General features: G+C 35.4%; 2 protein-coding genes across 4 annotated transcripts in view; one reads left to right on the top strand and one right to left on the bottom strand.

Moving 5' to 3' along the window:
• The window catches only part of ANTXR2 (ANTXR cell adhesion molecule 2), a 248,493-nt gene that overhangs the window by 50,084 nt on the left and 173,218 nt on the right, over positions 1–25,191 (bottom strand). The window lies entirely within an intron of this gene.
• Positions 16,741–19,689, top strand: LOC100014879 (ubiquitin carboxyl-terminal hydrolase 10-like). The gene is given in 2 exon segments (XM_056803235.1): positions 16,741–17,059; positions 17,159–19,689. Coding segments are annotated over 2 exon segments (2,397 nt in total). The 5' UTR covers positions 16,741–16,893; the 3' UTR covers positions 19,390–19,689.

Raw genomic sequence — 25,191 nt, 5'->3', positions numbered from 1 at the left:
CCACAGATCACCCCCTGTACTTAATCCCCAAATGACAACCCAGGAATGTTATAGACAAATTCAAGAACTATCAGACCAAATAAAAAATATTACAAGCTGCCAAGAAGAAGTCATTCAGATACCATGGAACCACAGAGAGGATAACAAAGGATCTGGCTGCATCTACATATATGAAGGAAAGAAAAGGCATGGAAAATAATATTCTGGAAAGCAAGGGAACTAGGTCTACAACCAAGAATCAGCTACCCAGCACAACTGACTGTATTCTTATAGGGGAAACTATGACCTTTCAACAAAAAAGAAGAATTCCACACATTTGTAAAGAAAAGACCAGACTTGAACAGAAATTTTGATGTCCAAGCACAGAACTTAAGAGAATCATCAAGGGTAATTTAAAAAAAGGGAAGAAAGAAAAACAAAACAAAAAAATCTTTTTTTAAGGGATACAATAAATTAAAATGGTATGTGTCCCTATAAGAAAAGAGGCCATTGGTAACTCTTAAGAATTGTTATTACTACCTGGGCAGCTAGAAGAATTACACTTAGAGGGAACAATGACAAACTGTATAGCCTGAAATGACAAGACATGAATATATGTATATAGATATATATATGCATAAATACATATACGTGGGTATATGAATATATATACGCATATACAACAAGAGCTAAAAAAAGAGGTTAATACTAAAATAAATGGGAAAGAAACAAAAGGGGGTAAATTTATATGTCACGAGAAGCTCATGGTGGGAGAGGGGAGAACATCAATTCACTGGAAGGGTAAAGAGGTATAGGAAATAGGGTTAAGATGGCGGCTTAGAGAAAGCTAAAGCTCAGATCTCCTGAAAACCCTTCCCGACCGATCTCAAACGATAAGCTCCTAAGGCGCCGAAATTCAAAACGATCAACAGCACAGACCCTGGGAACCCTCCTCCTGGACCTGGACCCGGTTAAAAAGGTACGGCTCCCCTTAAAAGCCGGAACCCGAGATCACTTGGACCTCAGGGGTAGGAGCGCAGAGTCCAAGGCTCCCGGAAGCCGCAGCCCGGCCGGGCTCAGAGAGCAGAACCCTCAGGGCCTTCTACAGTCCCGGTGAAAGTTACTGCCTGGGGCTTCCGCTGCAGAGAGCTGGTCGAAACAACAGCAACCCTCAGGGCGGGCAAGACAGCCTCACGGGCTGGATCCTGCTATCCAAGTCTCAGTGAAAGTCCTTGCCCGGAGCTTGGGAAAGCTGCAGCCCATCCCCCCGCAGGCCGACGAAACAGCCTCACGGCTAGCGATTCTGAAGGCAACTTCCGGAAAGCGAGCCGGGGGGAGAGTGTGGCCTCGTGGTCCGACCCTTCCATTCCAGTTCCAGTGAGGCATATTCAGTTTAACCCAGGGAAAGCTCATAGAACTATCTGCCCAGGACTAAAGCCTCTGAACACCAGAAAGAGACAAGAAAAACTAATCCTCCACATTCAGAAATGGCAAACTCCACAGAACCACAGAAGCCCCAAAATACCAAGAAAAATAAGAAGAAAGGGGCAACTTTGGACACATTCTATGGAGCCAAAATACAAAATACAGAGCAGACAGAAGATAATATAAAAGAAAATGCTCCAAAACCTTCCAAAGGAAATGGAAACTCTCCACAAACCTATGAAGAATTTGAATCAGAAATGACCAAAAAGATGGAAGCCTTCTGGGAGGAAAAGTTGGAAATAATGCAAAAGAAATTCACGCATCTACAAAACCAGTTTGACCAAACTGTAAAAGAAAACCAGGCTTTAAAGGCCAGAATCAGGCAGCTGGAAGACAACGATCGTGTAAAAGAGCAAGAATCAATAAAGCAAAGCCAAAATACCAAGAAATTAGAAGAGAACATAAAATATCTCACCGACAAGGTGATAGATCTGGAAAATAGGGGGAGAAGGGATAATTTAAGAATAATTGGACTCCCAGATAAGCCAGAAATAAACACCAAACTGGACATGGTGATACAAGATATAATCAAAGAAAATTGCCCAGAGATTCTAGAACAAGGGGGCAATACAGCCACTGACAGAGCTCACAGAACACCTTCTACACTAAACCCCCAAAAGACAACTCCCAGGAATGTAATTGCCAAATTCCAAAGCTATCAAACAAAAGAAAAAATCCTACAGGAAGCCAGAAAAAGACAATTTAGATATAAAGGAATGCCAATCAGGGTCACACCAGACCTTGCAAGTTCTACTCTGAATGATCGTAAGGCATGGAACATGATCTTCAGAAAGGCAAGAGAGCTGGGTCTCCAACCAAGAATCAGCTACCCAGCAAAACTGACTATATACTTCCAAGGGAAAGTATGGGCATTCAACAAAATAGAAGACTTCCAACTTTTTGCAAAGAAAAGACCAGAGCTCTGTGGAAAGTTTGATACCGAAAATCAAAGAGCAAGGAATACCTGAAAAGGTAAATATTAAGGAAAGGGGAAAATGTTATCTTCTTCTTTTACTCAAACTCTCTTCTATAAGGACTACATTTATATCAACCTATGTATACTAACATGTGGGGAAAATGTAATGTATAAATAGGGGGTAAAGAAAGACCAAATAGAATAATCATTCTCACACAAAGATTCACATGGGAAGGGGAGGGGAAGAAAACTCCTATAAGAAGGAGAGGAAGAGAGGGGGGGGGGTACTTAAACCTCAATCTCAGGGAAATCAGCTCTGAGAGGGAAAAACATCCAGATCCATTGGGATCTTGAATTCTATCTTACCCAACAAGGGTAAGGAGAAGGGAAAACCAAGGGGGGGAGGGGGAGAGGGAGAACAAAAAGGGAGGGAAAGAGAGGGGGGAGGGGGAGGGAACAAAAAGGGAGGGACTAAAAAGGGAAACATCAAGGGAGGGGACAAGGGGGACTGTTTCAAAGAGGTATAGGAAATACTCAACTCTTATGTGCATTGAAATTGACCCAGAGAGGGAAGAACAATCCAACCCAATTGGACAGAGAATATATTTGTGCCCTTTAGGGGAGTAGAAGGGTAACAAATGGACTGGTGGGGAGGGAAGCAATGCAAGGGAGGGAGGGGGTGGGGGTTAATTTTAGAAAGACTACAGGGAAAATAAGTGGGGGGAATAAGAAGGGAGGGGGGTAGAAAGGGAAGTAAAAAAAGGTGGGCAGTAGGAGGACTGATTAAAAAGAAAACATTGGTGTAGAAGGAAATAGTGAAAGAAGGAAAGGCAGGAATAGGAGTAGAAATCAAAATGTTGGGAAATACACAGCTAGTAATCATAACTCTGAACAGAAATGGAATGAACTCACCAATAAAAAGCAAGGCAATAGCAGAGTGGATTAGAATCCAAAACCCTACCATATGCTGTCTACAAGAAACACACAAGATGGAAGATGAATATGCATAGGATGAAAGTAAGAGGATGGAGTCAAATCTATTGGGCTTCAACTGACAAAACAGAAGGAAGGAGTCACAATCATGATATCTGACAAAGCTAAAATAAAAATAAATCTAGTTAAAAGAGATAGGGAAGGTAATTACAGCCTGATAAAAGGTAGTATATACAATGAGGAAATATCAGTACTCAACATGTATGCACCAAATGGCATAGCATCCAAATTTCTAAAGGAGAAACTAGTGGAGCTCAAGGATGAAATTGATAGAAAAACTATACTAGTGGGGGACCTGAACCTTCCTCTACCCTAACTAGATAAATCAAGCCAAAAAATAAATAAGAAAGAGGTAAGAGAAGTGAATAAAATCTTAGAAAAATTAGAGTTAATAGACATGTGGAGAAAAATAAAAAGGGACAAAAAGGAATAAACCTTGTTTTCAGCAGCACAGGGTACATTCACAAAAATTAACCATGTATTAGGGCATAAAAACATTGCAAACAAGTGAAAAAGAGCAGGAATAATAAATGCAACCTTCTCAGATCACAATGAAATGAAAATAATAATTAGTAAGGGTACATGGAAAGGTAAATCAAAAATTAATTGGAAATTAAACAATACAATTCTCCAAAATCTATTAGTTAAAGAACAAATCATAGAAACAATGAAAATAATTTCAGTGAACAAAATGACAATGATGAGACATCCTTTCAAAACCTATGGGATGAAGGCAAAGCAGTACGGAGGAGGGAAATATATTGACAAACTAGAGAGGGGAGAGGTCAATGAATTGGGCATGGAAATTTAAAAAAACTAGAAAGTGAACAAATTAAAAATCCTCAGATGAAGATTAAATTAGAGATCCTAAAAATCAAAGGAGAAATTAATAAAATTGAAAGTCAAAGAACTATTGATTTAATAAATAAGACTAGAAGCTGATACTTTGAAAAAACAAATAAAATAGACAAAGTACTGGTCAATCTAATTTAAAAAAGGAAAGAAGAAAAGCAAATTGACAGTATCCAAGATGAAAAGGGAAACCTCACCTCTAATGAAGAGGAAATTAAGGCAATCATTAAAAACTATTATGTTCAAGTATATGGCAACAAATATGGCAATATAGGTGATATGGATGAATATTTACAAAAATATGAATTGCCTAGACTAACAGAGGAAGAAATGGGTTACCTAAACAACCCTATATCAGAAAAAATAATTGAACAAGTCATCAAATAACTCCCTAAGAAAAAATTCCCAGGTCCGGTTGGATTCACAAATGAATTCTATCAAACATTCAAAGAACAGCTAATACCAATATTATACAAACTATTTGACAGAATAACCAAAGAAGGAATTTTACCAAATTCATTTACGACACAAATATGGTATTGATTCCAAAGCAAGGCAGGTCAAAAAAAGAGAAAGAAAAGTATTGACCAATCTCCTTAATGAGTATAGATGCAAAAATCTTAAATAGGATTCTAGCAAAAAGACTCTAGCAAGTCATCATGAGGCTTATTCACTATGACCAGGTAGGATTTATATTAGGAATGCAAAGATGGTTCAATATTAGGAAACCCATCCACATAATTGACCATATCAACAAGCAAACCAACAAAAATCACATGATTATCACAGTAGATGCAGAAAAGGCCTTTGAAAAAATACAACACCCATTCCTATTGAAAACACTAGAAAGTATAGGAATAGAAGGGCCTTTCCTAAAAATAATAAATAGCATATATCTAAAACCATCAGCAAACATCATCTGCAATGGGGATAAACTAGAAGGCTTCCCAAAAGGACCAGGAGTGAAACAAGGATGCCCTTTATCACCTCTGTTATTTAACATTGTACTAGAAACACTAGCTGTAGTGATTAGAGAAGAAAAAGAAATTGAAGGTATTAAAATAGACAATGAGGAGACTAAGCTATCACTCTTTGTGGATGATATTACTTAAAGAGTACTAGAGAATCAACCAAAAAGCTAATCAAAATAATCAACAACTTTAGCAAAGTTGCAGGATACAAAATAAACCCACAAAAATCATCCACATTTCTATATATCTCCAACACATCTCAGCAGCAAGATTTAGAAAGAGAAATTCCATTTAAAATTACCCTAGACAATATAAAATACTTAGGAATCTATCTGCCAAGACAACCACAGAAACTATATGAACACAGTTACAAAACACTCTCCACCCAATTAAAACTCGATCTAAACAATTGGAAAAACATTGATAGCTCATGGATAGGATGAGCTAAAATAATAAAAATGGCAATCCTATCCAAATTAATTTACTTATTTAATGCCATTTAGTGCCAAAAAACTTTTTTTACCAAATTGGAAAAAACCATAACAAAGTTCATTTGGAAGAACAAAAGATCAAGGATATCCAGGGAAATGATGAAAAAAAATGTGAAGGAAGAAGAACTTGCAGTACCAGATCTCAAACTATACTATAAAGCAGTGGTCATCAAAACAATTTGGTACTGGCTAAGAGACAGAAAGGTCGATCAGTGGAATAGACTTGGCGTAAATGACCTCAGCAAGACAAGGATTCTAGCTTTAGGGACCAAAACTCACTATTTGATAAAAATTGCTGGGAAAAGTGGAAGACAGTATGGGAAAGATTAGGTTTGGATCAACATCTCACACCCTACACCAAGATAAACACAGAATGCGTGAATGACTTGACTATAAAGAAGGAAACTATAAGCAAATTAGGCGAACACAGGATAGTATACATGTCAAATCTTTGGGAAAGGAAACACTTTAAAAGGAAGCAAGAGCTAGAAAAAAATCATAAAATGTAAAAATCAACAATTTTAATTACATCAAATTAAAAAGCTTTTTGCACGAACAAAACTAATGCATCCAAAATAAGAAGGGAAGCAACAAATTGAGAAACAATCTTTATAACACAAACCTCTGACAAAGGTCTAATTACTCAAATTTATAAAGAACTAAACTAATTGTATAAAACATCAAGCCATTCTCTAATTGATTAATGGGCAATGGACATGAATAGGCAATTTTCAGTTAAAGAAATGAATACTATAAGTAAGCACATGAAAAAGTATTCTAAATCTCTTATAATCAGAGAGATGGAAATATAAACAACACTGACGTATCACCTCTCACCTAGCAGATTGGCTAACATGACAGCAAAGGAAAGTAATGAATGCTGGAAGGGTTGTGGCAAAGTCAGAACATTAATGCATTGCTGGTGGAGTTGTGAATTGATCCAATCATTCTGGAGGGCAATTTGGAACAATGCTCAAAGGGCGCTAAAAGACTGTCTGCCCTTTGATCCAGCCATAGCACTGCTGGGTTTATACCCCAAAGAGATAATAAGTAAAAAGACTTGTACAAGAGTATTCATAGCTGTGCTCTCTTTGGTGTCAAAAATTGGAAAATGAAGGGGTGTCCCTTGATTGGGGAATGGCTGAACAAATTGTGGTATATGTTGGTGATGGAATACTATTGGGCTAAAAGGAATAATAAAGTAGAGGAATTCCATGGAGACTGGAACAACCTCCAGGATGTGATGCAGAGAGAAAAGAACAGAGCCAGGAGAACATTGTACACAGAGACTGATACACTGTGGTACAATCGAACATAATGGACTTTTCCATTAGTGTCAGTGCAATGTCTCTGAACAACCTGCAGGGATCAAGGAGAAAGAAACACTACCGCCAAGCAGAGGACAAAAGGTGGCAGTAAAAACACTGAGGAAAGACAACAGCTTGACTACAATGATGGAGGGGATATGATTGAAGAAAGAATCTAAATGAACACCCTAATGCAAAAACCAGTAACATGGAAATGAGTTTGGATCAAGGACACGTGATACCCAGAGGAATCACGCATCGCCAAATTGGGGGGAGGGGGGGTGAAAAAGAAAATGATCTTTGTTTCTAATGAATAATGTTTGAAAATGACCAAATAAAAAATGTTTAAAAGGCAAAAAAAAAAGTGTTTTAAATCTGTTATAATCAGAGAAATGCAAATCAAAACAACTCTTAAGTATCACCTCACACCTAGAAGATTGGCGAACATATCAGAAAGGAAAGTAATTAATGCTGGAGGGGATGTGGCAAAGTTAGGACATTAATGCATTGCTGGTGGAATTGTGAATTGATCCAACCATTCTGGAGGACAATTTGGAACTATGCCCATAGGGCACTAAAAGACTGTCTGCCCTTTGATCCAGTCACAGCACTGTTGGGTTTGTACACCAAAGAGATAATAAGGAAAAAGACATATACAAAAATATTTATAACTTCACTGTTTGTGGTGGCAAAAAATTGGAAAATGAGGGGATGCCCTTCAATTGGGGAATGGTTGAACAAATTGTGGTATATGTTGTTGATAGAATACTATTGTGCTCAAAGGAATAATAAAGTGGAGGAATTCCATGTGCACAGGAACGAGCTCCAGAAATTGTTGTAGAATGAGAGGAACAGAACCAGGAGAACATTGTACACAGAGACTGATACACTGTGGTACAATCAAATGTAATGAATGGACTTCTCCATTAGTGGCAATGCATTGATCCTGAACAACTTGGAGGAATCTATGAGAAAAACCATTATCCACATTCAGAGGAAAAGCTGTGGGGTAGAAACACAGAAGAAAAAATCAACTGCTTGAATACATGGATCGAAGGGATATGGTTGGGGATGTAAATTCTAAATGAACATCCTAATGCAAACACCAACAACATGGAAATAGGTTCTGATCAAGGACACATGTAATACCCAGTGAAATTGTATGTCAGCTATAGGAAGGGTGGGGAGATGGGAGGGAGGGAAATTATATGTTTTTTGTAACCAAGGAATAATGCTCTAAATTGACTAAAATAAATTAATTTAAATTAAAAAATGCCAATATTCTACCAGAGTTTTTTTTCAAGGTCATAAATTACAGCAAACTACAGGATCTCAAGGACTAAGAATGAATATTATTCTGAGGGGTGTATGGTGAGTTTAAAGGCTTTAGCAAATAAGGAAAAATAAAGGCTACCATCAAAGAAACTATATACATATATATATATATTTATACACATATGTACATATATATATACACACACATATTATGTGTACACATGCATATATTTCTTTTTTAATGGCTCGTCACATGGTCAAAGAAAGGAATAACCACTCGAAAGACAAGTGCTCCACTGGTATTCTCTCCGTGTCAAAAAGAAAGAAGAAAGGCTTCCAGCATTTTGGGAGTCCTCACAGATTTTTTTTTTTTTTAGTACAAAAACAGACTTATACTCTTATGAACTCATGACTTTATGAGAAGATATGGATAAGATTTGCACAGGGTAAACAAGTGTTATTTGGGATCATCTTTGAAGAGAACATTTACATAGCACACATTTCACTATTTGAGTATATATTTTACTATTTACTATTTTACTATTTGAGTATAACAACAGACATATTCTTTGGTTAATTTATTCCCTTCTGTCCTCTGTATCTTGGCATCAATCCATCAATTTAATCTCAAATCTTTTAAAGATGCAAATCTGTTTACGAATATGCTCAGCCGTTAATGTTTTGTCTATCCTCAAATTGACTTGTAATTACCTTTCTGGATATCTGCTGTATCTCCCCAGAAAAATGGAAGCTTCTTGAGGGCAAAGACTACTTCACTTTTATCTTTCATACCTATGACACTTAGAAGATGTAGAACATATTTCATATAATACTTAAATATTTTAGTTGAACTGACTTATTTTTCTAAAAGACATAAAAAAGTCAATGGATAGAAAATAAGCCATTCAACGAATGAAACAGGTCAAATGTGGAATAAATATATATCTGAGACTGGCAGATAACTGTTTTTGAAATAATTATTAAAATTCTAATAAAGAAAATAAAGAACATGTTAACTTCACTTACCAAGACACAAACCTGTCACCTCAACATTGGAATACAATATCAAAAACAATAAAAAGGAAGTATATTTTATAACATCCTGAAACTGTAGCCTTAGAACAATCAGAGGAAAGAACCTTATTTTAAACACTTATCATTTCCTTTATAATACTGTAAAATTTTCTCATGACCTGCTCAACTTGAGTTAATAATCTCCCCCTGGCCAAGTTCAATTTAAGTTCAAAATGGGTAAAGAATTGCTTATAAAAAAAAACCAGGATTAATTCATTCTATTGGGAATAATCAGTTTTAAGAAAAGGCAGGGTAAGGAATTGGCTAAAATGTCTCTCATGGTTTCTGTGAGGAAATGGGGGTCTATTGATTAGAGAGATGAAGACTGGTTACAGCATCTCTCCACCTGTTTCTCAACTGTATCAACGAAAGAAACAATTGGGGAAACTCAGGCCTATGGCTCTTGCCCAACAATAATACCCTATTTGAATCTATGAGCAAGATTATTCATTGTTCAACTCCACTATTACCTATATGCCTAATAAGCTCCAAACCCAAATCCCATTTTTCACATTGTCTTTTTTTCCCCAACCCTTTGAAACTTTAATGGGGTCCTCTTAAATTCCATTTAGGAGAGAACAAACATTTCTGAATTCTATACCTCCGTGTCTTAACTCTCTATCCTTCTCTTAACACACACTAATTTCCAATTTTTCCAAAATGACACTGTGGTTATAGCCATATTTTGTAGTACTAGCTATAATACAAACACACACAACACACACACACACACACACACACACACACACACACACACACACACACTGAAACTATATTGTCTCTTTCTACCATCACTTCATCTACTATCACTAAGCCTTTGCTCAAGATGCTTGGAATGCACTCTTGGTGGAATCTGAACCATAAACATTTTGGAGAGCAATTTGGAACTATGCCAAAAGGGCTATAAAACTGTGCTCAGCCTTAGACCCAGCAATACCATTATTAGTTTTGTATCCCAAAGAAAAAAGGAAAAGGACCAATATATACAAAAATATTTAGAGCAGCACTCTTTATGGTAACCAAGAATTAGAATATAGAGGATATCTATCAATTGGGAAATGGCTGAACAAATTGTGGAATGTGAACAGGATGGAATACTATTTTCCTATATGAAAAGATAAGCAGAATGCTTTTCAAAAAAACTAGGAAGATTTTTATGAAAGGGGGCAGAGTTAAGAGTGCTGAACAAGTAAAATATTGTATACAGTAAAAACAATATTTTTAAATAATCAACTGGGAATGACTTAAATATTCTGAGCAATACAATGATCCAACAAGTCTGTCTACCTCCATAGAAAGGACTGGTGGAGTCTAAAATGAGGATTGAAGCATGGTTTCCTAAATCTTATTTTTCTTGGTTTTTGTTGATATTATTTTGGGGGGATGGAGTTTGGTCTGTGTATTCTTTTACAACATGGCTATTATGGGAATATGTTTAGATGATTGCACATTTATAATCTATATCAAATTGCTTGCCTTCTCAAAGAGGGAAGAAGGGAGAAGGCAAGGCATTTGTAACAAGAAAATTTTTAAGATATTAAAAATTGTTTTTACATGAAATTGGAAATAATAAAATATAAACATTTCCCAAACTACATAATATGATATTTTTGTTTTCCTAGAAAAAATAACTGAATATAACAGGTTCTGATGGTTATTTGTATTTTTATTTCTTCTTTGTCATGATTTTACTATGTTCGTTTTTTTTTTTAACTTGGGCAAATTTGTTTCCTGTTTTTTTCTGAGGAAGTTAGGAAGAATTTTGCCAATTTTCTTAGAATTCTCAAATAACTTTTAGATTTCTTTAACATTTCTATAGTAACTTGTTCTACATTTGGCTATTTCTCTCAGTTCAAGATAACCTCTTTTGTGTTTACTTTGGATTTTTTGCTAATTCTATAGTTTTTAAAACTGCATGATAGTTTGATATAACTACTTTCTTTAAAAAATGTACCTGTATGTTTTTAGAGACATTTTCTCCAAAAAGGCTGATTTTCATTCATTTTTTAAATTTTGGATTATTATTTCATCACTATTATTCTCTTTCATGTAGTCATTAATTATTTTTTTCATTATTCTTTGACTCATTTGGCTCCTTCAAAGAGTAAATCAGATCTGTATCTTTTGCTTATATTTTCTGTATTAATTGCTTTTTTTGCATGATGGCCTATAAACATGTTCATTTTTATATTTATTCAGATTTCTCTGTGCCCTAACACATTATCTTATTTTTGAAAAGGTATCATGTGCTTCTGAGAAATATGTATATTTAATACTCTCATTCAGAAGATACATTTCATTCTTATTTAATTTTTCTGATTATTCAGTTTTATATCCATTTGTTAAATTTATCTCTGATAGATTTATCCCACTTTGAAGAACAAATTTCCTATAATAAATATTTTAAATTCATTTTGCTTATATGAGCTTAAATAATATTAATTTGGTACTCATGCTTAGTATTAATACTTCTTATCTTAATATCATTTTTTAATTTTTGCTTAGTATGATGAAATTATTTCAATTCCTGCTTTTTAAAATAAACTATTACATAGTAAATTAGGTTCTAGTCTAGCATTGTTATTCTATTTCTATTTTTATTATGCAAAAACTGTTCAGTGTTATTTTGTTATATATTATTTATTTTTACTCTTCCTATTGCAAGTCAAGACTTTGTCCTTGGAATGATTTTTTTTCCCTCATAATACCCTCTACTTGTCTTTTACTCCACTGCTCTTATTTATCTGCCTTATATCAAAGTTAGAGAATTTATTTAAAGTGTTAACCCTTGTCTTTTTATCTATTTCCCCCAATTTTGATATTTTTCTCCTTCCCTGAGGAGCATGTGGTCCAAAATTTAAACTATCTTTTTAGCACTTTTACTTAAAAAACAGTTTTCTTTTATTTTGTCCATTTTCTCTCTTCACTTTAGTTTATTCTAATTTATATTCTCTAATTCATGGGTTAAACTCTTGTTCTTACCTTGCTCTTTTTTTTTTAAGATGGTTTACATGGGCTGTTACTAGAGTTCATTTTTAGTAGGAGTTTTAAGTATTTCACTTCTCCAATATTATTTCATGAGGCTTTTGCCTTATGTTGTATTTCTTTCTTATCATCTATTTCAGCTTTAGTTATTCTATGCCTGGAATATAATTTTTAAAAGAGTTTAGGTAGGAGATGTTTGTGCAAAAATAACCATTCCAACATCAATCACACAAAAGAAACTGTTTTTAATTTCTTAAATGATTTGTGTGAAATCCTACTCGAATCAAGATTAGGTTGACATGATCATCATTAAAATGAAGGTACTGCACAGTAAGCACATCACCAATATAAACAACATAGAAATGTCTATTATTTTCCTTTAGCAGAGCACTTTCTAACCTACAATATCTAATCATCCTTTACTGTGTGTGATGTCAAAAACACTTACTGCACAAGCAGAGATCTGTGTTTCTTTTGCCACAGACAATAAATCTTTAGTGTCTTCTTCTGATACGCATCACTCCACTTGATCTCAAGAGGCACTATATATGTCTCTCTTTTTTCCTTCTCCCTTTCGAAACAAGGTCACTTCCCAGTGATGATATAAGATATCAAAGAATATGTATTGAGACATTCATTAATTAATATCTGCTAGTAATTACTTTCTAGGCAGATCTTTCAGAACACTAAAGACTTCTAAAACAAACACCTGATATGTCCTTAAATATGCATTTCAGAGATATAAAGAAACATCACAGGTTTTTTAAACACATAAATCATTCTTTTGTGAAGTCTTGCTTAATTATTTTGAGGTAATGTGTGCTGTTGGAGTTTCTGTAATTGTTGGGATATGTCTTATTAAATGAAATGAGTGAAAATTTAGAAAAAAAGAGTGTCAGAGAATAATTAAGGGATAGCAAAATAACTTATACAAAAATGAAAATTGACAAAACATATTTTAATGATTGTTCATTTGTTCTCTTTTTAATCAGCATTATTAATTTGTAGTTGATTTTCAAAGTAAAAAATTCAAGGAATTAATTATAACTCTGTAATAACTCCATTTCATTTAGTGGTAACATGGAACCCAGGAGATAAGACAAGTATAGCTAAATGAATCCAGGTTACTAACTGTCTTTCTCAATGCTTGTTTGCAAATGAGAAACTCTTGCTTTTCCAATCAGCAAGGAGAATAAGCTAAAGATACTGGGAAAATTCAATTTATAGGGCTTATAATTTTTTTCAGAGCACCTTAAAACAGTGGTTCTGGTTCTTGTCAGTATTCTTCCCAAGAATATAGGTATAACTTACTATCCTTAGGATGGAGAACTCATGAAATGATCCCCAACCCACTGTAAATGTCTTATCAGTAATAATTGCTCTGAGAATGTAAGCCATATCCCTAAGATTATATATAATTTATATTAATAATATTATATATGTATATGTACACAGATGTGCATACACATATTGGATACATGCTCATATAATATATATGCATTTGAGTGTGTGGATATACATATATTTTACATATATACATGTATATGAAGATGTATGGGGTGTATGGGGTGCTCAGGGAGGGGTAGTACCTCTGGTATGGAGGGCTTGTTGTGCCCTCTTAGGGCAGCTCTCTAGCCTCTGACCCTCACTTGACACCCAGCTCTCACTTGTGGCTCCTAGTAGCTGCTAGCATGCAGGAGCGGACACACCCCGGGCAACGGCTTCAACAGGCCGGCTAAACCTTGTGAGGGTAGCCATTGGGTCGTCACCAACCCCTGGTGAACCAAGGCCTTGCTCACCCAACATGTGAAGACTGCTTTGGCGGAACAGACGGAAGAAACCAATAAGAAGGTTCAACGGCTGAGATGGCGACGCAGCAAAGCACTGTGGAGTGCTTAGGGCGTGTTGGAGCACAAAAGACAACATGGCCATCCAATGCAGCTGAGGAAGTCTCCAAATGTAACGACTTTTCGTGCCACTGGACCCAGGTTTCCAACGCCGAGAGAGTGGGACTGTCTCTGTGCATCGACTTTTCCACTTAAATCTCCATGCACAAGTGTCTTTGTGCACACTCATCTATACACCATAGATGAAAACGCACAAAGACAATCGTCATCCTCGGTTACCGAGAGACTACTGCTACTACTACATACATATATACTATATATATAACCAAATATATATATAAATAATTGTTTATGCCAAATAATAATACCAGAAACTTATTGAGCACTTTTTAAACTTTTATTTCAAAGGAAGATGCTTTGTTGATTTTTTATTATCATTGCTTTCTCTCTCTCTCTCTCTTTTAAACAATATCCTCTTCCTATCATTTTAAACACCAATTATGTGCTAGAAATGTCATAGAAAATAAAGCTATTCTTTCTCATGCAAATAATTTTCCATTGGACTGGTATTCTGTATTTTTTTTAATGAAGCGTCATTCCATAGAGCACTGGGCTCAGACATGGAAAAAGGTGAGTTAAAAAATATGACCTTGGATAGATACTTGATCCTTTTTGATCCTGGGAAAATCATTTAGCTTTCTCAATCTCAATTTGCTCAACTGTAAAATGGGCATAATAAAAGCACCTATTTCAAGGGTTGTTGTGAAGATCAAATGAGATAAAATTTGCAAAGTGTTTTGAATACCTCAAAGATCTATGTAAATGTTAGTATTATAATCTCTGATCTCCAATTTAGCATATCACTTTCATCAACACTATTTTCTTCATGCCTCCTATTATGTGTAATTTCAGCTGTTAATAATTGCTATTTCAAAACCTTCTCAGTAATTTCATTTCAATCCCTCATGAGCATGTCTGGCTCGGGAATCTTACCCTGACACTAGCACAGAGTAGGCACTTAATAAATAAATGCTGATTGGGACTTCAGCTTGGTTGGGACTTCAGAGGCTATCTAGTCTAATCCCCTGGTTTTACAGAGGAGGAAACTGAGGCCCAGGGAGGTTAAGGAAATTGTACTCAGTTTTATAGGTAATAAGGAACAGCGAAGTGGCACAGTAGATAGCGTGCAGGTCTGAAGTCAGGAAGACACATCTAAAAATGCTTGAGGCTTGTACGATTCTTTTACCAGTCTGTACAATTTCTGGATGGGTCCTGTGTAGTATGACTTCTTAACCAAGGTAGGCTGCCCTCGGTTTTGTACAAGGTGTATTTGGGGGCAAGAGAATGTTCATAGTTGAACTAATATTTGTTTATGTAGGTGAAATATGTTTATATGTATAAATATATATGCTACTAATGTGTGTAAAATGTTGTCTAGGTTATCTACCTTCAGATACTTTCCAGTACTCTAGACATAAGATCAAGGTACTTCCTTATGTCCTTGCATTACCTTTGATACTTCATTCAAAAATGCTCATCTTTTAGCATGTGACCACCTGTTTACTGGGCTTTGTATTCCCTCTCATAGCAACCACACAATGCCATGCACATAAGACATACTAAATAAGCGTCCTTTGAATAAAATGAGTTGACATCTAGATAAAAATAAAATGAGACTCAAATTGCATTAATTTTATGAGGAGATAACATGACTATAGATAACATGATCTATAGCAGATACCAAGGAGGTAGAAATTGAGACAAATGATGAAACAAATCATCTTTCAGCCTGCAATCTTGCAAAGGGAAGTTAGGTTTGAGATAGGTCACAGTTAACCTGTGATATCTACAGCATTTCGCACATTGCTTGTCTCAAGTCCCCTCTCTGGATCACCTTTCACAGGCTGCCAAAAAAATAACAAAAATGCAGAATTTGACCATATCATTTCCTTGCTCAATAAAATCCATGAATGCCCCAAGTGCTTATGCCTCCCTACCTAAATTCCCAGGAGCTTATTTTATATATACATTAGTATGTGAACATAATCTTCCTGATAGAACATAAGTTTCACGAAGTCAGAGACTGTTTTGCTTTTGTTATTATATCTCATGCCTATCACAACTCATAAGAGACAATAAATGATTAATAATTGATTGAATGCTCCAAAATATTTATGATGTCCCAGAAACAGTAAAAACTCTGAGTCAGAACAAGAAATGACTAACAAGTTGTGAGTGGATGTGGGTAGATTTTTGAAGTGTGAGAAGGGTATTTGTATTTGTATTTGATCAATCAAGACTTCCCTTCCATTTGTTTTGAATTTGGGTCAATTAGAACCCAGGGAATTCACCCCACAGGCACTCCCCGCCCCCCCCCAGCCAGATAAATTGAGGAGCTGTGACTGGTTCCTGAGGGGTGATGTAGGCGACCTAGTGGGTGTAGTGAGGATTTAATGAGACCCAGCAGGAAGCTGCGGGGGAGGGTATTTTCTGAGGCTGAGATTCAGACACCGAGTTGTTAGGCTCTGGATTATTAGGCTAGGAAATTCTTCACCTCCTTTCTATGTTTCTCTCTTCTTTTTGTTTTCTTTTTCTTATTAATAAATCTAGCTATTGATGTGAGTGTGCCTGCTTGAGAGCGAGAGGAGATGGCCAAGGCGGGGGAAGTGGCGTGAAAAGCCCAAGTGGCGAGCGGGGTCTCCCTGAGAAGAGGGCAATATGGCCCGCCACGGCCCCCAGTATGTTTCTGGAGATTTTACTCCTGATGAGTTCAATCAGTTTTTGGTGACTCCTTGTTCTTCTATCGAGCTTCCGCCATATAATTAAACAATTTTGTGTGACACTGAAACCCCAGAGGAACGGCATGATGTTCTCAGTGTCACAGGTACTTCCATTTCAGTCCATGCAACATTGCATCCTAGAAACATCACGGAATGGGTTGAAACAAAGATGCGTGGAAGCACAGTGGACCGTCAACTTATAGGAGAAGAGTATCAACGAATTGAGTTTGGTGTTACTGAAGTTATTGAACAAGATGAATCTTTACTGAATACCACTGACTACAGTCATTCAAGCACACTGAATCCTCAGGCCCCAAAATTTATTCTTGGTTGCACAACTTCCAAAAAGAACCATGATGACATACATAATGCAACCAACTACAACTCTATCAACTACCAGTTCACAAGCCCTGTGCTTGCTTTGGATAATGGTTCTAATGCCGAAGCTGAAAATATAGAAAATGGCAGCCTTTCTGGCAGCCTTGGACAAAGGGAACATACAAAGAAGAACAAAAGGCCATTTGGATACTACAGTTATTTGAAAGATGGCAGTGATCATATCCCTACAGAAGCCCTTGTAAATGGTCATGCAGATTCATCAGTACTGAACAGTATAAGCACAGAGGATATAGAATTTATGAGAAATATACCATCATCAGCTAGACCAAGGACTTGTAATAGCCCTGAAAATTCCGTGAACTTCATCAGTGACACTGTGACTGATGATTCTTTTCCTAGAGCACTAGACAATACCAGTACTGCAGGGCAGCCTGAGGTATGCCATGTTACTAATTTTGAACAGTCTTGCATCCCTTCAGAGGCTGGCAGGAGTAGCCCATTAAAGACAGCTGTTGCACAGCCTTATTCTGGTGCTACTGAAAATCTTGGTGTTGCTAATGGACAAACACTTGAATCCTCTGTTGAGGGCCCAGCTGCCAATGGGGTAGAATTGTACACTGTGGAAAGCACTGACTCAGATCCAGCTAAGCATGACAATGCCTCACCTACTGCTGAAGTCAGAACCCCTGTTACAGGATCAATTTCTGTTAATCAACCTGCTAAATCTTGGGCTAGCCTTTTTCACAATTCTAAGCCCTCTGCTTCCACACCTGTGGCTTATGTTGAAACTAAATATTCCCCTCCTGCCACATCTGCTCTGGTCCCTGAAAAACAAGTTGAAGTCAAAGAAGGGCTTGTTCCAGTTTCAGAGGATCCTGTAGCCATAAAGATTGCAGAATTACTAGAAAATGTAACGCTAATGCATAAACCAGTATCTTTGCAACCCTGGGGGCTGATCAATAAAGGACACTGGTGCTACATCAATGCTACACTGCAGGCATTGGTTGCTTGCCCCCCAATGTATCACCTCATGAAGTTCATTCCAGTGTATTCAAAAGTGCAGCGGCCATGCACATCAACACCCATGATAGACAGTTTTGTTCGACTAATGAATGGGTTAACCAATATGCCAATACCTCCAAAAGCCAAACAAGCTCTTGGTGACAAGATAGTGAGGGATATCAGCCCTGGAGCTGCCTTTGAACCTACTTATATATATAGACTACTGACAGTTATCAAGTCAGGCCTCTCTGAGAAGGGTCGACAGGAAGATGCTGAAGAATATCCAGAATTTATTCTAAATGGACTACATGAGGAAATGCTGAACTTAAAGAAACTTCTTATACCAAATAATGAAAATTTTTCAGTTTCCAATGGACCTGACGCACAGTCTGTACATGAAGATGAACAGGGACATGGAGAAGGTAGTGAGGATAAATGGGAACAGGTTGGTCCCCAGAACAAAACTTCAGTCACTCGGCAAGCTGACTTTATTAAGACTCCAATTACTGGTATCTTTGGGGGACACCTAAGATCTGTAGTTTACCAGGAGAGTTCAAAGGAATCTGCCACTTTGCAGCCATTTTTTACCTTGCAGTTGGATATCCAATCTGACAAGATACACACAGTCCGGGATGCATTGGAAAGTCTGGTAGCAAGAGAATCTGTCCAAGGATATACCATAAAAACCAACCAAGAGGTTGAGATTAGTCGGAGAGTGACCCTGGAAAAGCTCCTCCCCCTTCTTGTTCTGCACCTCAAACGGTTTGTGTATGAAAAGACTGGTGGATGTCAAAAGCTTATCAAGAATATCGAGTATCCTGTGGACTTGGAGATTAGCAGAGAGCTGCTTTCTCCAGTTGTAAAAAACAAAAATTTTAAAGGCAGAAACTATCATCTTTTTGCAGTGATCTATCATCATGGAAACAGTGCACCTGGTGGTCATTATACTGCAGACGTCTTCCAGATTGATCTGAATGGCTGGTTACATATTGATGACCAGGCAGTTAAAGTGATTAACCAGTACCAGGTGGTGAAGCCTTCTGCTGAACGCACAGCCTACCTCCTGTACTATCGCCGAGTTGACCTGCTCTAAAACTTCTTTCTCTGTGCTGTGTGTGCAAGATACCTGCTTTCTAGAATACCAACTCTACTAACTTTTTTTCCTCTCTCTAATGGCTCTTTTGAGTGAAACTTTATTTCTCCTTTGCAACTATGGGATAGAATGGAAAAGAAATTTAACTCTCTTGGAGTTTGTGCACAGCATAGTTTACGCTGATTTTTAACTTCCTAATCAAAATCATTTGGTTGAAAGACTATTGCTTGATTTAAAAAAATAAAAAAGCCCCTTTATTTCTGAATAATGCTGATTCCTGTGTTGATATAGGGGATTTGCATCTGATTCCCAATTTAATTGTCTAGTAGAAGAAATCCTGCACCACCAACACAACTTGTGAATATCTGTGAGAATGAATTTTATCTTTCCTTATAAAAGTGAAAAACTTTTTAAAATTCAACACCTTCTCCTTCCTACCCCCTTTAGTTTTTGATAAAGGAAAAAAATATGAGCCAGTTCTTAGAGGAGAAAGAGTTCTTACTTTAAAAAAGAAAATGTACAGAAAGAACAAAAAATAAGTTGCTGGTTCTAAATAGGAAAATTTTTTTAAATAATTATGCGATGGGAAACTGCTGAAGTATACATTGCAGATCAAATATTTGGAGTTAAAATGTTAGACTAAATAAATGGGTGATTGTAAGTTTATTGCTATTAAAGATTTCAAACTGCATTTATGCTTCTGTGTACACAAGATTTTTAAATGGGCAAAATAATGAAGGTTGATATTTCGTTTGTCTGCTTTGTTTACTTTTGCTGTCTGCTCTTCTTTAATGTTGTGTTTCTAATTGTACACAGTTTAGTGATATCTAGGAATATAAAGTTGTCACCCATCAATAAAAATCACAAAGTTGGTTTAAAAAAAATAAATAAACCTAGCTATTAACAGTCTTGTGATTTAAGGGGGTTAATTACAATTTTTGTCATTTTAACCATTACAGAAGTGAGAAAAAAATTTGTCAGTTTCTTGCTTTAAATGTTTCTAAAAATTAGTTGCTTATATAATACAAGAGTCAGCAAAAGCTAAGTGAAAAAATTAGTAACTTCTGTAAAATTGATGAAAATAAATCCACTTAAGTCATTGGTATGCCTGTAGAGCTAGGTCCTGATTAGTGTGAATAATGAATCCCATAAAGTGGTCACATGTATTAAAATTCATTGAAAATTAAATTAATTGATACTATTGAAAATCATAATTAGGTAAAGTAAGGTAATTGGTTCCAATTCAATGGATATATACAGTGTGAATCTGAAATCTACAACCACTTTGTGTGATGACATCATTCATAACAATTTAGAACCTAGCTATTTATTACCAACAAAACCCAGGAGGAAGAAATGGAGAAATTTCATCCAAAACAATTTCAGAAGGTATAATAAGAGAGTATACACACACATACATACATGCATACACATATACACACATACCCAAGAATTCTATGAATACAAATATAAAGCACACTTTAGAAAAATAAACAGACTAAGTAATTAGAAAAAGAAATTTTTCTTGGGTAGGCTGAGCCAATATAATAAAAATGACATTACTACCTGAATTGTCACTTTTCAATGTTTTTTTCCAAATAAACCATCAAAAGATTACTTTTTAAAATTAGAAAATAATAACTAAATTCATATGGAGGAATACAACATCAATAATCTCAAGGGAAAGGAAGTTTGTCTAGCCATATCAGACCACAAACTATAATACATAGCAGCAAACATCAATACTGGTTGGTACTGGTTAAAAAGAGAGAGGTCAAACCATGGAACAGATTAGGTATACACAATACATACAAGCAAATGAACACAGTAGCATCAAGGTCCTCAAGTACTATGGTAAGGGATCAATAAACAATCAACAAGGGATGAAAAAACAAGCAGGCCAACAAACTTCTGGGAAAACTGTAAAGCAATCTGTCTAAAATTAGGCATAGATCAAATAAAGAAACAAATTTTTATGTTTATAAAAAGTGACATGATAAATCAATTAGATGAGCAAGCAAGAACTTATCTTTCAGATCTATAGAGGGAATGGTTCATGAACACCCACTGAATATAAAAAATTTAATTATATTAAATGAATAAGCTTTTGCACAAATAAAACTAATATAATTAAAAACTGGAAGGGAAACAGATCACCTGGGAGGAGAGCGAGGAACTTTATATCAAGTTTCTCTGATCAACTTCTCATTTCTATGAAATATAGGAAATTTTTCCAAAATTACAAAATAAGAGGCATAAAGATAAATAATCAAAAGATATGATATTTAGTTTTAAAAAGAAGTATAAGTTATCAAGAACCATATGAAAAAATGCTCCAAATAAAAGTTTTAACTCAAACCCATCATATACTGACAGAAAAGGAAAATGAGAAACGATTGAGGAGCCTTGGTAAAACTGACACACTAATCACTTTGTTGGTGAATATTTGTGTTTGACAACTGTATCCTTACCAGTGTAATAAATCTTTAAAAATATAGATAGATGCGGCTATCTCACTTACCCAAGTCCCTCTGTGTATGTTTTTTGTATGTATGTCTGTCTGTCTCTTTCTCAAACTACTTCTTGTTTGTATCACTTCTATCATTTATGTCATCAGGATATTTGTTTAGACTGACTTCACAAAATAACTAATACACATATAACATAAATTTTCAGTACAACTATATACCTGGATAAGCATATTTAATTGGTGTTCGTTAACCTCAATATTACAGTATTTTTTAAAAGCTTGAGAAAAAAATGGGATGGTATTAACTAGAATAGCAATTCAAAAAAAAGCTATTATACAATGTCAGGGAATCAGAAATCATACTAGATGCTACACAGAAATATTTGGAAATGCATTTAATCATGAAACCTCCCAAGAAGAGAACTAATCTGCTGAGATTTTACATCCTTTTATTACAAATCACTGTATGTAATTCTAAGGTCTGAGATATTTCTGACAAAATCTTTTCAAGCCTAGTATTTATGCTATAAAATCTTCTATGTAGCCTTCCTGATCTCTGGCTGCAGCTGAAAGTGATCTCTCCTTCATCAAATTTTATACATTTTAAAAGGAAGAAATCCAAGCTATAATATACCTTTGCCTGAACTTTCTTTTGCTTTTATATTATTTTACCTTTAGATTCTCAACTTACACATTGGCAAAGCTATTAAATGTGTACCTATTTTTGCCCTTTGTTGGCCTTCCAACCTTTCTTTCTTCAATTGAATATACATTCTCACATTTTTCTTAATATTTAGTTTAAATATTAATACTTTATTTATGCAATGAGAATCACTAATGAGCAAGGACAAGGCTTAACCATTGTTCCATATAGGACTCAAGACAAAATATGCTGTCTTAAGTCATAAAATCCTTAAAAAATAATAATTTTATAACCTGTACTTTCAAAGTAAATGACAGATACATGACAACCTTAGGATACATCAGTTTAACACAAAATGTAGCATTCTTTAATCACAATGAAAAGAAAAGAGAGACAAAGATGGAAAGACAAGAGATGCAGGCAGCCATAATCAGGATGATGCATCAGTGGTCAACATTGGTTTAGTACACTATCACATGTCACTTGCATGTCTAGGCTGACTAAGAGAAGGATGTCTGTTAAATAGAGGATGACAGGTAGTAATTATTCTAATACAGTACATTGTACACTAAACAAGGATGGCTGGGATGAAGTGTCAAATGCAGGTCATTAATGCTGACAAGAGCTGGAGTTAGCTCTAACAGCTGTCTACCTCCCAGGTGGGATGACCCCCACTGCCATAATCCTTCTCAGTGGAGGCCTAAATGGCATACCTAGCTTAGTTGTTATACAGGACAGTGAAAAGGTATAATTCTAAAATAGTATTTAGATCAACATAAAGCATAAAGTTTCCATGTATTTTATAATCTACTTTCTGGGAACAGTGTACACCTTTTGAAGGCTTTTATTTCACAAGCTGGTCAGCTCTAGCCTAAAACATTTCTATTTTGCCAAAAACTTTGCAAAATACTTTGCTGAGAATATAGAAAGCTAAAAAATGCAGTGCAGTGTTTAGAAACAAACCAAACAGCTGATAAAGTGATGTGAAATATTTTGGTTATAGAAAAAAAAGACTAAAATGACTACTCTTATCACATCTGCCCTCAAAGGACAAATGGTTGTATTTGAAATGAAAAATATGGTTGTCTTAGAAAAGGCATTTAAATTCTCTCAGCGTCGTTCTCCTTATCTATTAAGTGGAAAGTATAGTTTCTGTCTTTTCTTACTTCATTATATTATTGTAAGGCTGATTTTAAATATGTACATAAAGCACTTCTAAAACCATTAATCCCTACAAAATATTAGTTATATCAAGTATTCCTACAAGTATTCATGTATGACAGAACCTGACTCTGAATGCTATCTTTTATTATTTGTACATTTTCTCATAGCACAAAGGGAATTCAAGTATCCTCTTGAAGACAGAAACAAAAAAGCTTCCCTCACCACTCACGTTATCACAGTATTACACCATTAAATTTATTTTTTTTAAACTAAGTGAAATATTTTTTAAAATTATATAGAAGTATAATTTCTCTTAAAATGTCAGATACTATCAATGACTTCATTTATCATCACTTCCCTTTTTGTAGGTTGTGCAGGTCTTAGAAACTGGTTGACCCTCTTTTTGATGTCTTGATTACAATGCTGGTCATTTCTTTGAGAAGCAATATTATTACAGTATAAAATGTATAATCTTACTCTTTGGTTCCAAAGATTAACTAAGTTTAAGTTAAGGAAGACCTGGTTAAACAACAGTTAATTCTAAAAATTGACTTGTAAGTTTGGGTGGATTTCAAGCTCAACATGAGTCAGAAGGGTACCATAGCAGCCAAAAAAGCTCATATAATCTTGGAATAGTTTTAAAAAACCACTTCAAAGTTATTGTGCCATTATCATTATTCTCAGACCATACAGAGAAAACTGTGTTCAATCTGACAACAAAAGGTGTCACACATAACAACTCCAGTACCACCTGAACAAGATTAAACTAAAATATTTAACAAAGTAAAAATATATATAATAATACTTATTATATATTATATTTTCAAATAAGTAAATATGTGACCCACATGGATGGATTAGTGACTTCCATTTCTATTTGAATTTGGCAAAACTGATCTAGAACAGTTTGTAAGAATGGGCAACCAAGATCATGAAATTCAGTTGTAGAGGTGATTGGAAGAAGGCCATGGGCATTTCTATTTCATAGAAAACAAGACTCAGAATGGACATTCTGGTTATTGTCCTGAATCTGCATGTCTGTCATGTAAAAGAGGGATTAAACTTGTTCCCTTTGATACAATAGGGAAGTACTAACCTACACATTAAGAGAAAAAAGGTACATAAAAATCATTGAAATCATTTTTAAGTAATTTCTTTTAAGAGATGGTATGAATAGTTCAACTAATCTTCCCATTCCTCCATTAAAAAAAGACTGTTTTCTCAAACTTTTAACATCTTTAATTAGAACTTCATTATATTTCCTGCAACTTCATTTACTCTAATTTTAACATATTTGTCCTTCCTAAAATGACTTCTGATCTTTTTTTAGACATCTTCTTAAATTTTTGAAAGCCGAAACATTCTGTAAAGTAGTGGTTGTCAAAAGAGTGGTCTGTAGACCACTGTGGGCTCTCAAAAACCTCTGAGGGTGTCCACAAGATCAAAAGAATTTTAAAAATAATACTAAGACTTACTTGCCTATACTTTCCTCTCTTTTCCAACTACATATATATGTGTGTGGCTT

The sequence above is a fragment of the Monodelphis domestica genome, chromosome 6 (genome assembly GCF_027887165.1).
Source record: "Monodelphis domestica isolate mMonDom1 chromosome 6, mMonDom1.pri, whole genome shotgun sequence".
NCBI lineage: Eukaryota > Metazoa > Chordata > Mammalia > Didelphimorphia > Didelphidae > Monodelphis > Monodelphis domestica.
The sequence above is the reverse complement of the archived record's forward strand: the minus strand, read 5'-3'. Positions and strand labels throughout refer to the sequence as shown.